Below are 15,070 nucleotides of genomic sequence, written 5' to 3'. Positions count from 1 at the left end.
CAAATATATACTGGGCATACAGAAAAATAAGAATTATATTAAATATTTGAAGAAACGATAGGTAAAAAATTATTTTGAATCAAATATCTTACCTACAGTTCAGTTCTGGTTTATGTTTAGTCGATGGATTGTTAGATGGCGCTAATGCTGCAAAATCATGACATTGTCAATGATCGGTGCTCGCAATACGACATCTTGTGATTGTTTGTCGCTCTAACGTAATACTGTTTCCATGAGTCGCGTTGAGATCGTGGGTGATTGACGTTCGGGTAGTGACCATGTTTTTCGAAAGTGTTCAAAAAGTGTTAGAAATATCGCGATATAATAAATACGCAGTGGCATTTTCGTCGAGTATTTTTTAAATCGATCATAAACGCTATTGTGTTCCGTGTCTCCTATTTTGTCATTTACATCGTATAGAAGATCTATGACCGCTGGATTGTTCGCAGCTATGTTCAACTTCTACACGCGATAAGCCCGCGTGGCACGAAATAACATTGAAACCAAATGTTGCCTATTTACAATTTTTCTGTCTTTTCATTTTATTTCTAAGTTCGTGATCGTATTAATTACAACGTACGCATGCACAATGTACATTTTAAACCTGAAAAGAATTTTATAAGAAGAGGACTGTCCGATACAATTTTTAATTCATGTTTCAAAGGTAAGATATGCTTCCTCGTACTGACTTAATTAGTACTTTCTAATTGTTAATTACTTCCCGTTCACATGACACGTAAAAAGAAACTCGCAAAATTGGCGTACCATCGGTACACGAATAATATCTGTATACGTGGACTTCATTTACGTAAATTGCTTAATTCAAACCAGTCGTGCGTATCTTGATTCGATTTTTATATGTCTCCTTTCCTTTTAAACGTAAAAACTTGCCACAGGGGATGAATAGATTACGTAACAGTTACCTAACGTTTAACGCTGGCTTTTTAAACGAGGAATTACGAAGTTCACTTTTTTAAAAGGACGAAATGCCAGATGGAAATTTAAATAGCCTCACGCTCACCATATGTATTTACGTAGATGTAAATCAAAGCGACATGTAGTCGAACAAACAGTATTGTTTCGACAAATTTCAAAGATAATGGGAACGCTGCATAATGCCGCAGCATGTTCTTGAAATAGGACACCAAATGATCGATTATTTTATTCCAATAGACCTTTCCCTGCTCTAATTTATATTGGTCGAGTGCAATATGATGGCACGAAATCGCATGTATTTCAGTTAAACTTGAACAAATATTAATAGCAACAAATTCTCGAAATGAGCGCGCCATCGCTGCGCCATACATCTAACTGAATTTCGGTAAATTTCAAGTTCTTTAAAACTTTGCATATTTGTAGAGAGCCTTATGACAAGTATATTGTTTATTATGCTTCGGTTCTTTAGGGTGAAAACATCCCTTAGGTGCACGAAGATTTTCCTCTACTTTCCTGTATATCTAGTGGTAAAACTATAGTAGATTCGCACGGTTCAAATGAAATCGAAATTCTCCAGTTACCGAAGTTTCTTTATGAATTCCGCATTCTTCATACTTTCGTAATCTAAATGTTGCTGTATTGTGTAAATGTATTTATTAAAAAGTTACTTTACCTTTCACCGGAATTGCGTTAACCTTGTGTTGCAGAAACATGATAAGAAATACGCAAAGCTTATATTCTAAGTAAAAGATTAATCTAAATGGCAGGTGTTATGAAAGATAAACATTATTAAATATATCTAAGAGAAATTCGGACAGTGCAGCGCTTATTTATAATTCACTGGCAAAGAACCTTATTTAATATTTTTGTAAGAAAAATTAGTGATGCCAAATTTATTTTGGATTGATACTAGAAATAAAGAATCAAAGCTAGATAAATATACAAATTAAATGTTTATTGTAGATAGTGCAGAGACATCTTTCAAGCATATGAAAGACTATAATGTTGAAGGTATCAAAGATATATAGTAACATCTGAACTGTTCAAAATAATGAGCTCCGTTTCTAAATATATGCGTAAATCGACATTTATAAACTGTTCACGAACATAATAGAAATTGAATTTTCGAGAAATCGGTTTTCATATATTGACTTAAAACTGTTCGCGTAATATGTGATTATAGAAAGTTTTCGAATTACTTATAGACATTGTTTACGAAATAGCGTTCGCGAATTATTCGCCAGTATATACGCAGCTTTAAAGATATATTACTGTATACCTTATATCCTGATCCTAAGGAACATTTTGAAAACATATAGGTTCAGTTTTTGTATCACATTATCCTTATGCTTTATTTCTCCATAGCTATCTATAAACTTAAAAAAAAAGCAAAAGCATATAAGTGAACTTAAAATAGATAAAAAGAAAATAAAAACTTTTCACAGTTATCAAAGTCACGATTTCGTGATCATGATCGTGAACCAGTGATATTTAGCTTTACACTTACAATCACTTGTGTCAACATTTTCATTTTCTTGATAGCTCTACGAACGTATCACTACGTGAAGTCATTTATTATCAAACTAGTTTAAGTTCAACTTCTGTTGAAATCAATAGAAACTGTCAACTTTGACGATTTGTATTTTTTAAAACAATCTCGGAGTAAGCGAAACGAGGACTTGAATTTCCCTATTTTCGCGTGAGCTACTCTCTATTCAGACTATGTTTGAAACAATAAACAGCAATGTCGGCGCGCATGATCACATAAATTAAGCAACCGGAGGAATTTATTAACTGTTTTCAATATTGTAAAACAGAAATAGTTTTTCAGTAATTACGTTGCATATATTAAGTAATTTACATTACTATTACAAAGTTTTGTTGTAAGTCTACTATCAGATAAATAGATGGGCAGATGAATAGGTAGAAAGATGTAGAGAAGATGGTAGGAGGGAGAATTCCCAACATTAAATAATCTCGCCTCATTTCCGGCAGACTATGTGTTACGGTAGTGTGTTACATAGAAAGATAAAAAAAAGCTTATGTATTGAGGAAGGACTTTTAGATGGTGGGAAAAAGAGGAAGAATAGAAATCGGCTCGTTTTGAGATCGTCTGTTAGGCTCATCAAGTGAGGTTGCTACAGATGATTCTTATCGCAGATATTTTGGATGCAAAAATAGATATAGGGTAGCATCCTCAATCATTGCCGAGAAACGGAAGGAATAGTAGAACATCTAGCGGCAAAGACTAGAACTGTACAGAATATTTTGAATCAGAATAGAAAATCGAAAGTGCCGCTTCGACCCAAAGCGTTGAAGGCGTATAGTAAAACATATTGCAGAATATAGGTTTCGGATATCTGATTTTTCCTCAATATTGGTTCGACAACTGACGATGCAAATTTGTTTATCAGTAGTTGACATCATTTGGCAATTGTTATTATTTAATTACAAGCTGTTTTCTCTAAACTGACTGCAGATATCGACTAAAAAACTCATATCTGCAGCCATGTTGGTGAACACAGATCGTAATACTTCGCATGGTACAGCCTGTACATACATTATAAGTTGTTAAGAATACTTTAAATTGCCAGATATACAAGTTGACAAACTTTTTTATCAAGAAATAAAGAAATTTTGTTGATAAGTTCCAGTTTTCAATATATACTGTGTGCATACAAAAGACTGAAACTACGTAATAAGAATTCGAGACTATATTGATTCTTTACTTTATAGCTGAGAAGGAATTAATACCGTCCACCAATCAAAGATATTAAAACAATGTTCTTGTTATAGAAACTTAAGCCAGTATTCGCTTGATACTCGTAAGATAGATCAACACTAGCTACAGTCCGTGCAAGCATCGCAGTTAAATTCTACTTTTAATTAATATTTTCGCACCGCTGCCTCATTCTCTACAAGCGAATGCAAGTGCAGTTGGGTGCACCGTGAAATTGTAGCGAGTTTCCGGCTTTTGAATGGAAATCTTGAAACGTGAACAAACTATACATCAGTTCTCGTATTGTAGCCATGGATGATCCCGTTTAACAGCGGTTTAGATTCTTACACTTAATGTCTAGGTGAAAAAATATTCGTTGAAATAAAAAGGCACATTACAATATCCTACGTGTGCTATTATGTGCATTTAATATTTATATTAAATGTAAGTATTTTTTTCTCTCGTTAGACAGATATAATTTTTATTTAAATATTACGGTACCAGCAAACATTCAAACTTGTATAAAAATATACTGGTGTGCCGGTACTTTTGGTTCTTTTTCTAATAGCTTACAATATATATTTTTTATTTTCTCGTTGATTAAAAGAACGAAAAATTATTTTTGTTAACGAAACAATTAGTGTCGATTAAACAATTTATATATATGATTGATTCAAAAATCCGCAATTAATATCTCTAAATTCCTAGAATTTTTGATACTTATTTTCTCGCAGTCTGATGTAAAAATTGTTCACGATTCAATTCACAAAAATACTTCTCTTCTGTTAAACGTTACTCATACGATGCTGCAATCGTAGCATGTCTTTCTACAGATCCTTGGCTGTTATTTAGGTCAGTTCATTGCCAACAAATACCCGTATTTCCTTCGCGAGATATTATGAGTGACGATATCATTTCTTATACGATAGCTGTATTGTCTCTACAATGATTTTTGCGAATTTAAGGACCCATTTTTTAAAGAAAAATTAAACAAATGGTGGTACTTCGTTCTGCTAAACGTAAACATGGCTATACATGTTAAATGTTGTCTGTGAAAATACTTTATTCGTTATGATTCATGTGAACTACTCTCGAAATAAAAATGATAAGCAAACTGATATTTTATTTCTAAATAAGTAATTTATCGCTAAAAGAAGATTGAGTATTGTATGACAATCAGATTATGAATATTTGTGCAAGTGCATATCGTTCTTTAAAGAATTAATTGATTGCTATGATGTATCTAGACAAACATTTGTTTTATCATTACAGAAATGTAAAGATACTTTTAATTCTATATATTTTGTAGTAGGTACCTGCATTCCGTACGCATATGTATTCCATATTTTGTCTGCACACATTTTACATATTCTGCAAACTAATTAATCACTTTCTCATTTCTTGTTACTTTTCTAAGTTGAATACCCTTACAGTACATACACATATACATGTTTGCTGCATTTTTATACAGGATGATTCAATTAAAGTATTACAAGTTGCTTTCTCAGAAACTAATAAAGATATCGACTTTACTTTTGCGGTCATTAAATGGTAGAGGCAAGAATTAATTGTGCATTTTTTTGAAAAAGACAAAACTCTTAAGTCGTGTCATAAATACAGAAAGAGAAATCGATTTTGCTGGTATAATTCTAAAAAACTCGTATCTTCGTCAGAATTATTTTGAAAGGATCGCAATTGAAACGAAATCTGCTTTTCACCCGCAGGAATTACGAACGAAGCGATGAAATAAGTTAGACCAACATCATGGCTCGTCATGGCAGCGAAAGGTCCTTGCATTCTCCGCAATCGATGCATTCGAGCTCCTCGACCGATGCAAGTATCGGCGAGCCAGGCTTGACGGAATTGGCACCGTCAGAGTCAACAACACGTACTGACAACAACAGCCCGATCAAGGTCAATGCCGGTAACGGCGCCGTTTACACGACAGGAAACGCACCGTGTACGGTCTCGTCACCCTCGGTATCCTCGGTATCCTGTTCGTGGGATTCCCGTATTCCACGTCCCTCGCCTACAGGTCTGCGTCGTTCGGCCAGTATGCGCATGCGTGGTGAACGAGTTTTACCAAATCACCCACCAACACCACCCAGTACCGCGGTCACCGCGGCTCTGAGCAGACCTTATCAACAGTGCCGTCGCCCGAACGTCCTGCACCACCAACAGCAACACCATCACCTGGGCCATCACACATTCCCAGTCATCACGGAGAATGGAACCGAATCACCCCGTCAACGTTCCCTCGTGAGTATTAACGCCTCCCTGGAATGATCGCAATGCCTTGTTTACATTATTTTGTTTTCAAAAGACGCCCCGTAATCGGTTATCTTACGTTCTCTTCCGCAATATTACGCGGTACACTTAGTTCGATGCGGACCCCAGATACCTGCTGAGAATCCCATCTTATTGACTATACGTTCAAGCTGCTTTCCGTTCTAATGTAATTAGCTGTGTAAAGCTATTAAAAGTGAAGAATGGTGGAGAGGAAGAAAGAAAGGATGTAAGGGTAGAGATAGGTGCGCACTGAAGGAGGTGCACTAGAATCTTTCATTGGAGAAGAATAATAAAAATTTATCAGTTCGTATACGTATCGGTAGGGGCAAAGTACGTGGTTACATTAGTATTCATAAAATTCATGTAAATAATGAAAATGATTGCATACGCGAAGTCTATATGCGTAAATATATTTTTGGTCGTAAAATTCCAGAGTAAATGTAAAGCACTTGTTTAAAGTATTTTCTTTCGTTGCACGTAAACGTTATACATATGGAACAAGACACGTCTAACGTGAAAGATTCTATTAAACCTGGGACCTGTAAGTACTTTCACAGAACATTGCGTTACACGTAATATTCGTCGAATGATATTTCACTCGTCGTTCAGTATTTCAGTATTTACTTTAAACTTAATTAACCTTAAACTTTATTTTTAAGTAATATGAAAAAATAAAATATCGAAGTATAGAAATAGAATCGTGGAAGAGAGAATATTTTCCAGAAACTGTAGATACAAGAAGTATAGGAAAGAAATAAAGTATTTCCGGGAACGTGCATCCTATAAGGTTGAAATTATTCAAATAACGCGATAAACAGAATCAGCTTTTCCTAGACGTTTCCTATCGATATCTTGTTCTCAAATTGAATAAATGCCCTTCCATTTTCTTCGAGCCAGATACATAAGTTACGATCTTTATGTTCAGTGACGAGTAGGAGAAAGTTTAATATTGCTACTCTTCTATACCGCGTACACTTCCCTTCGTTTTTATTGTTCCGTATAATGTACGTGTACATTTAAAAAAAAAAAAACTAATTGTGTGTGTATACGCGTGCACTTTATCGTATCGCTTATATTTAAACGTTCTTTTTTGTCCGTCACTGTATGCACCGCTTTTCTACGAAACAATGGACATAAAGACAAAAGGGACACGTGCTGGCATGAAAAGATGTCTGGTGCTCAGCTAGGCAGAATTTAAGTTATTAATTGTACGTATCTAGATTCAAGTGGGTTCAAAAGAATAGACAACGAAATATGGAGGCACTCTGACCTTTTCGCAAACTGTGCGTCGACTGACGCCGATGAAACATCCTCGTTACTTTTGGATCACAGTGCGACGAGAAAACCGATCGTACTTGGTATTTATCGACGCTTCAATACCCACAGACGTAACGCCGTTTCCGACTACCCTTTGTCAGACGTAGAAGTAGCAGGAGACGATCGCGAAAGGCTTCTAATCTATTATATTGGCATCGAGAACGATTTATGCTTTTATCGAATTATCGTTTTACGAATCTGCGACGTGATAAAAATTATCGTAGTTGTTCCTCTTTCAACGCTGACTTAACAGCTTGTTCAATTTTCCGTACATGCACGATGCTTATCGGAGAAAAATACAAAAAAAAATTGGTGCATATTGTATCAAAAGTATACAAAATTATGCAATAAATATTAGAACTTAAATTTGTTTTTTCCTATTATTTAAAACCATGAAAATAAAATACAAAGCTCCTTAAAAAACATCCAGTTTGATATGAATAAAAGATACTTTGGAAAGTTTCCGTTGCATTAATGAACTCTTCATCTGGAACACTTTCTTGTTAAATTGTCAGAACCAACTTAAGAATCGTGATGATCGATTCATAGATTATCTTGTCTATTAAACTGAGATGAAGGTATAAGCTTTAAACATTATACTTGTTACATGTATTTAATGAAAATTCTCTGAATGCTCGGCTATATACTATACGAAACATGTAATTTTGTTTCACAACAAATCAATGAGACATATTTCAAAAATTCTGCTAGGCAAAAATTAAAGTTTCAATCAATATTTTTTACTTTAAAGTAATGGTATGTGAAGTTTTATTTGAGATCGAAACATTTGTTGGAGATCACATACTTTATCCAAATTTGTAATTTTCAATATATAAAATATAGCTGCACTTATTTGAAAAATGTTCTCGTGCAGATTCCGCAAGCTTCTCGTCTTTAAAGAAGAGTGTCATATCTTTCTGGGGGTCTTTAGTTTTACCTTACTTTCAAAGCAGACTTCCTAGTCAACGCGCAAGCAAGCTTCCGCTTACAGCCTAAGGTAAATCACCCTTAGGTCAGCCAGGTATTAAACCGATGAGCTATTGTCTATCTTTAATCCTCTGGTTGCAATTATACACCATAAATATTTTATTCCTAAATTTTAACAGAATAACGTGATTGCAGTAAAGGAACTTACATATTTAAGTAAAAACCTTGTAAATTAAAAATTACCTGAGATAGAAATTGTAGATGCGTGATATAAGTAATTTATCTTAACTGCTATCGATATTAATTTTCTCGTTAACACCACTAATTCTTACGAACTAATTATGACTTTCTATACGTACTTATAATTTTCTCGATGCATTAATCAATCGACATGTTTAACCCTCTTTTGTTGTGCGTTCAATCGTTGTTAACAATACTTTGCACCATTTAAGAAGAATTCACACTCTGATTACTCCAAGTATATTATTATTTTCAATGAACCGCAACGATTAAGACAATGTTCGGTTTACTTTCTATTAAGTTATCATTCGTTTTTCTTTTCTTTTGTAGAGCCTTTCATTGACCCCGGCGAGGCCGCGACCTGGACACGCGGCCTCCGGAGGATCAAACACTGGGATTGCCGATGACAGCGATGCGGAAAGTGTAAAAAGTTACGGAAGTGCCTGCAGTACCGCAAGCGCATGCGAACATGCTACGTTTGCCCTTAACGGTACCACGTGGTCGGGTAGATCGCGAAAGTACGTTGTTCATTGTTCGAACCACACCGGTGACAATGAACAATACCTTACACCTACCCAAAGAGCAGCTAGACAAGTTAGGAAATTTCAAGTAAGAGTTGGGAAGCTTCATGTAACATTATGCTGATACCTTTATCTTGTCAGTCTCATTAAAAAATTTGTCATTGAAATCTTAACAATGTTTTCTTCCCACGACACAGCAGTAGTAAAAGATACGTCGGATTATCAAAATCGTATTTCGTTTAGGCTTTGTTAAAGGAAGCAAGAAAGGAGATTGAGGAGAAGGATCAAGAAATCTTTCGATTAACGAAGGAAGTAGTGGAATTAAGATTATATAAAGCTTCTCTAAATAGTCCAGACGAGAGAACGGACAGTAGCGATGCTCTCACCGTACGCGAAAGTAATCCCTTTTCACCAGAGTCTCCAAGCAAAGATTTACCGGATGAGGGTGTCATGCAGAAGGTCGCGAGCCCAGAAAGTTTAGAGAAACGTGCCCCCTCTGATCTGCCCTCATCGCTCGCGGACTCGGGTCACTTCGAAGACGGTTCCGTCCATTCGAAAGATTCTGTGTACATACCAGAGGTGCAAGTAGAAACTACTCATATCGAGACGACTCCTAGTAAAATTCCGGAAGATAGTACCCCTGATGCGTTCCCAAGATCGGCCGCGGAAACACCGGAAAGGGACGAAGATAGACGCAAGTTGGTCAATCTTTATGAAAATAGAATTGAAGAGATGCATCGTAGACACATTGACGAACTTCAAGAACTGAAACAGAAGCATAACGACAAGGTAGACCTAACAGAAAACTTTCTTAAGTTGTTGCGCGATGATATGATAGGTCAGAGCAGTTGCAGAGTTTTTTTTATCATAGTTTCGTGGATATATATTTTTAATAAACTTGATAAGAACAAAATTCACATAAAATTTACAACGAATGGTTATGAATTTCAGGTGGAAAGTTTACTGAATCAATTGGCTGAAGTAAATACCCGTTATTGCGAAGTAAGACCTTCCTTTGATGCAGCAGAAGCTAGAGCTCGAGAATTAGAAGCGGAATTAGAAGCTGTGAAAGCGGAACTCTCCGAACAAAAGACTTTGTTAAGTGAACAAGAAGAGAGGAATAAACAAATGTACCTGAAAATGTATGCCAAAGGTCAAGAAGCTGCACGTATAGAACAAGCCGATCAGGTATGATATACAACATAATTACGAATTTATTGTCATTTTACATACGAACATATGTAAATTCTCTTTTTTATAATTTTTGTATACGTTCAATTACAGATAATTCAACATCAAACATCACCAAAGGTCACTGTTGCAGAGTTACTTCAGCAATTAACTATTACACAGGCAGAGTTAGAAAATATCAAGGTAAATGTTTTTATTTTGGCTATACACATTTTCGTTTATTCCATTATATTTATGTGTTGTTAATATTATGATAATAATATTATACACATCACACGCTAAGAATGGAAGAGTAAGGATCTTTATGCTTGATATCATTTACAATTGAAATCTTACCTACATAGCGATATAAAATAGCATGAACTTCATATTAATACACAACATACTAAAATTATTACGATTTGAATAATAAAACTAAAATATACAATTAATTAATATAAGGTTTATTAATAACAATAAAATATTAAATAATTACTGTACATAATACTAAAGTCAGTTTTATTTTTTATTTTAAAATATGTATTTTATTACATAAAAAATATTTTATGTATTGTCTGTAGAGATGTTATCTATTCATCACATTGCTTTTTCCAACATTCTCTTGCTTTAGAATGTCCCAGCAAAACACGACCTAAATGCCTATTTTGTTTTTTAATTTTGTTGAAATATATTTATAATATGATTGTATGATTTGGGAGAGAAAGCAATGCAAGATAAAATTTTTTCTATACTTATTTTTTTCGTATTCTTCGGTCACCGATATTTATTATAGGTAAATCCTATTGAATGAATCATATCGAAAATCATCGTCGAAGTCGTGTTTTTCGGAACATTTAAAGAATTTTTTCATTGAGCTTTGAACTCCACTAAATTTTCTTATACAATATTTAAATGCAGATATTTGGATACTGTGGGTTTATTAAGATATCCTTCATAGTACAATAAGTAAAGAATTTTGTGAAATTTTCAGCGTGGTATGTAATATGAAATATTTGAAGATTTTCAAAATGGTAAATTATTTTCGTTTATCATTATTTTTTAATTTGCCATTTAATGGCAATCGAAGATTATTCTGAATATTTTTATAATTTCATAAATTCAAAGCTTATCGATATAAAATTGTTACATATTATAGAAATTACGTCTTTTTTTGTAGCTGAAATATGTAATAATTTAAAATAAAATTAGTAATATATTAGAATATAAATGAGAATCTAAAGATACATAAAAATAAAAAGGATACACAAATTGGAAATCACTATTGTTCGTGCTTCACATTCTGTGCATCTCTGTTCACAAATCTCGTATACTAATAATGTGCCACTTTTTTTGGTCGCCGCTCACACTCCAGGACACAAGTTACTCGCCTGAACCTCACATTTCAGCCGATCGTAGCCAAAGTTTATTAAGTGCTCAGGAGGCTGTTTCTCTCTGGGCCCTTGGCACACGTAAGGTCTGTATTTCTGCTGAATCGCCACGTGATGCAATTCTCATCCACTGTTTCTTGAGCATTAACATTATATTTGTTCACATACAGATGCACACAAAAAAATATTTCTTTCTTCTTTCTATTTTCATATCTTTTTAAGATCCTTTTTATTTACAAAGTAACAGATTATTCTGGTTTCAGCAATTATATTTGTTCACAGAATATAGTTGTTTCCTTATACGAGATATAAAAGTATTTTTGCCTTATCTTTGCAAATTTTACTGTTAAATTATATTTTGTTGTGTATATATATATGATATAATTGTTGATGTTTGTTTCAATATTCATCGTATTTTCTTTTTAATATCAATAACAATTGATACCATTTATAGTTTACATACACGAAAGATTTTTTAAATATTTACGTATGATTTGTTACATTAAATGTTAAACAAATTCTTTATTAAGCTGTATATATAGCGTACTTTCCTAGCATGAACATTCAAATAAAATAAATGTGTAAGCGTCAAGTAGCAAATAGTTTGTATGGAAAAAATATTTTTTTTTAAGAGATAGTATATTAATTCAACATATTTAATAAAAATATTAAATACTATTCACAGGTACTCACAAAATTGATAATCCCTTTACGTCAGAAATGAAAATTAGCAGGAAAATAGATAGAAAAGTGCCTACATTTCTATTTTTGTTAACAGAAAATATATTATTTCATATCTTTTCTACGTTAATATAAACGTCTAACAAAATGTGTCTGGTAATTTAAAAGTTAAACGTAAAATAATTCGATATAAACGGAATAGTATTCGCTAAATATATAATATAGTTTTATAAAAGTGAAATTGCTTCAGGTTAAATACGTCTAATTATAAGTCGGCATTGTACAATCTATAACAAGAATGCTCAAGTTTACCCGCTATAAGTATGGTTCCATTATTTTTCTAAATATTAGTTGTGTTATAAGAAACACTGGACACCTATCTACGTGTGATTACAGTTACAAACATTTCTCTAAGTGGAGAATCACACAGACAATGTTGCAACGGGCGTAGTTCCTGTAATTGTCCTTATTGTGTATTATAATATAATTATCCTACGACGTCTGTCATAACGTCCGTTTTCTCGAGACTTTTGCGACCTCGACTAAAATTGACGCTGTCACAATATCTACTATTTCAGCAAACCTTGAGGCTACAGGCGTTACAACAATAGTTTAATTGTAAAACATGTATACATGTTTATATCTTTTTATGTTTATTTCCCTGACAATGTTCACTTTTTATGTATGTATACGCTCAATTTTGTGAGTAACTGTATTAATACACTTTCGATTAATACATTGGCTAACTTCTTCACAAATTAACACTTAGCAACTAAAAATTATACTAAATATATAATATATTAAACGCTTTTAAAGCAATTTTATACTTCGATTATGCAGAATTTCCCTAAAATTTTCTGATAAACAGTATTACTACTCTTATTACAATTATCGTAACTACCGGGAGAATGAAACTAGGTTTCTATTGGATGAAAATTGTGTTTAGGAGAAGGACTTTTAGCGTTTCAAAGGTTACACACTTCTTTAAACATTCTTCATTTTTCCTTTACATATCGATGTGCAACCTTGAGATGGTGTTCAATCTAATTTATGTCACTCTGCATGTTGCTTACATTGCTCGTTATTTATATTGCATGCTGGTTAATAATAGAAACGATTAAATTAATACCAAAAAATAAGAAACAAATAATGTAGATATGTACGATTTTGCTATTAACTTCTTAACTGTGTGTTTAAAGTCAGATGGTAATAGTCAAAGTGACCAGGAATTTGCCTGTTGTATGTGTGATCGTTAGTTGTCACTAATTCCTGAGCTAATTCCTAGCTCCCGACATCATCTATCGACGTGATTCAACTAGTATTGAATTGCTGGAATAGTACCAGGATGTATAGATTTTTATCATAATAATTCTAGATGATCTTTTAATAATTTATTCTATCTATTCTGTCTCACTCACATTGCCCGTTTCTTTCCATTTCTACCCTTAATGCACACATGGTAAAGTGAGCTCGAGTCAGACATGGTCGAGCAATTCTCGAAACTCTATTTTTCCGAACATGCGAGCAACTACGATCCCAAATAGTGGGCATATATTCTGACATCATTATTATTACATTTTGTAATATGTAAACATCATACATCGCGTCATATATAAGAAAAAATATCATCAAAATATTGAATATCAATGTAAACAGGAAAAATGAAAGAATGTTAAAAGGAGTGTCAACTTTCCAGACGCCAGAAACCCTTCTAAACATTATTTTTGTTTAAAAGAAACCTATTTCCAATATTTCACTTATATAAATGCGAACTATTTTTTATCTGTATCAATTGAAGTATAAACTTGTTAGAAAGAAGTTATAATACATTATATATATATATATTAACTACACTTTGGTAATGATTGAAAATAAATAGTCGTTACAGCTTTTAAATTATAATAGTGAGAAGAATTTGTTTCACGTGTCTTAATTTACGACTTGTATTATATAAACATATCCATGAGAGAATGTACTCATTAAGGTGTTTCACCACAGCGATTGCATGCCAGTTTATTCAAGCACATACGTAGTTGGTTCCTACTATTATTACGCAGTTCGGATTAGTTTCGACGAGATTATTGTTCTGTGCACTTGAAAGAAACAGCCTCTTATCTTTCAGTTAACGTAAGGTTGCACGTGCTTAAGCGTCATATGCTTACACCATTGCATACATCACTGCAACGATATTACATCCAGAAAAAAAAGGGAACGAAAAGATGAATCTTGCACCCGACAATTTTTTATGTACAATAAATTCCTCTACTTCTTTGTGACTTTCAGTAATTTACGTCTACACCGATGGTTAGAAATAATATAATTAACGATTCGTTCTTAGACGCACCATGTCTGGATCTAATGTTCACAGTAGCACCTGCCAAGGAATGTGTAAAACTTAAAACAACATAGGTTAACGTTTACAAAGAGTGATTAACAATGTTATTAGCAAATCTAATTTATTCAACAGGCAATGTATCGACGTATCATAGAAGCACGAAATAATCAAGGTGCCCTTGATCCAGAAATCACGTTGCAGTTCCTAAAATCGGCGATTTACTATTTTCTAACCGACAAAGAGAATCACCATCGTCATCTGACTGCTATTGAAAGCATTTTAGGATTCACTGAAACCGAAAAGCACAATATTGATAAAATGTACCGATCAACAAGAAAGTAACACGTTGTAAAGCTTTCTAGCTATTAAATTTTAGTGCAAATTGACACGGAACCTTGGGACGAACCCCGTTACTCTGTTCCTCCTTTTATTACGAGTTCTTACTTAAAAGCACACGACCAGGTACCAGTTATACTTTAATCGGATTCTGTTCCATGTCGTAACTTTACCCGTTCAAGGCGTGCAGAGCAAAACGCAACAACGGTAT

At 33.6% G+C, this 15,070-nt stretch overlaps 1 protein-coding gene across 3 annotated transcripts; it reads left to right on the top strand.

Annotated features, from left to right (window-relative positions):
• Nucleotides 1-36: 36 nt before the first annotated feature.
• On the top strand, nt 37-14,916 carry Qtc (GRIP domain-containing protein quick-to-court). 3 transcript variants are annotated; one of them, XM_076910437.1, is made up of 9 exons: nt 37-664; nt 5,380-5,615; nt 5,691-5,914; nt 8,759-9,037; nt 9,193-9,738; nt 9,901-10,137; nt 10,234-10,323; nt 11,492-11,593; nt 14,656-14,916. In XM_076910437.1, exons 2-9 carry the CDS (start codon nt 5,420-5,422, stop codon nt 14,863-14,865), a joined length of 1,884 nt encoding a protein of 627 aa, XP_076766552.1. In that variant the 5' UTR covers nt 37-664; nt 5,380-5,419; the 3' UTR covers nt 14,866-14,916. The 3 variants fall into 3 exon arrangements, with proteins under 3 accessions (XP_076766552.1, XP_076766550.1, XP_076766553.1); XM_076910435.1 differs by having other exon boundaries at nt 5,380-5,914; XM_076910438.1 differs by lacking the exon at nt 11,492-11,593 and having other exon boundaries at nt 5,380-5,914.
• The last annotated feature ends 154 nt before the right edge of the window (nt 14,917-15,070 follow it).

Source organism: Xylocopa sonorina, chromosome 2 (assembly GCF_050948175.1).
Source record: "Xylocopa sonorina isolate GNS202 chromosome 2, iyXylSono1_principal, whole genome shotgun sequence".
Taxonomy (NCBI): domain Eukaryota; kingdom Metazoa; phylum Arthropoda; class Insecta; order Hymenoptera; family Apidae; genus Xylocopa; species Xylocopa sonorina.
Note: the sequence above shows the minus strand (reverse complement) of the source record. Positions and strands in the feature narration are given on the sequence as shown.

What these genes read in the sequence shown, in the direction of transcription:
- Qtc (XM_076910435.1), top strand. Translation starts at nt 5,420, where the DNA reads ATGGCTCGTCATGGCAGCGAAAGGTCCTTGCATTCTCCGCAATCGATG. An exon ending in CACCCCGTCAACGTTCCCTC is followed by an intron (nt 5,915 to 8,758) that starts GTGAGTATTAAC and finishes TTTCTTTTGTAG; the next exon opens with AGCCTTTCATTGACCCCGGC. An exon ending in GTATAGAACAAGCCGATCAG is followed by an intron (nt 10,138 to 10,233) that starts GTATGATATACA and finishes GTTCAATTACAG; the next exon opens with ATAATTCAACATCAAACATC.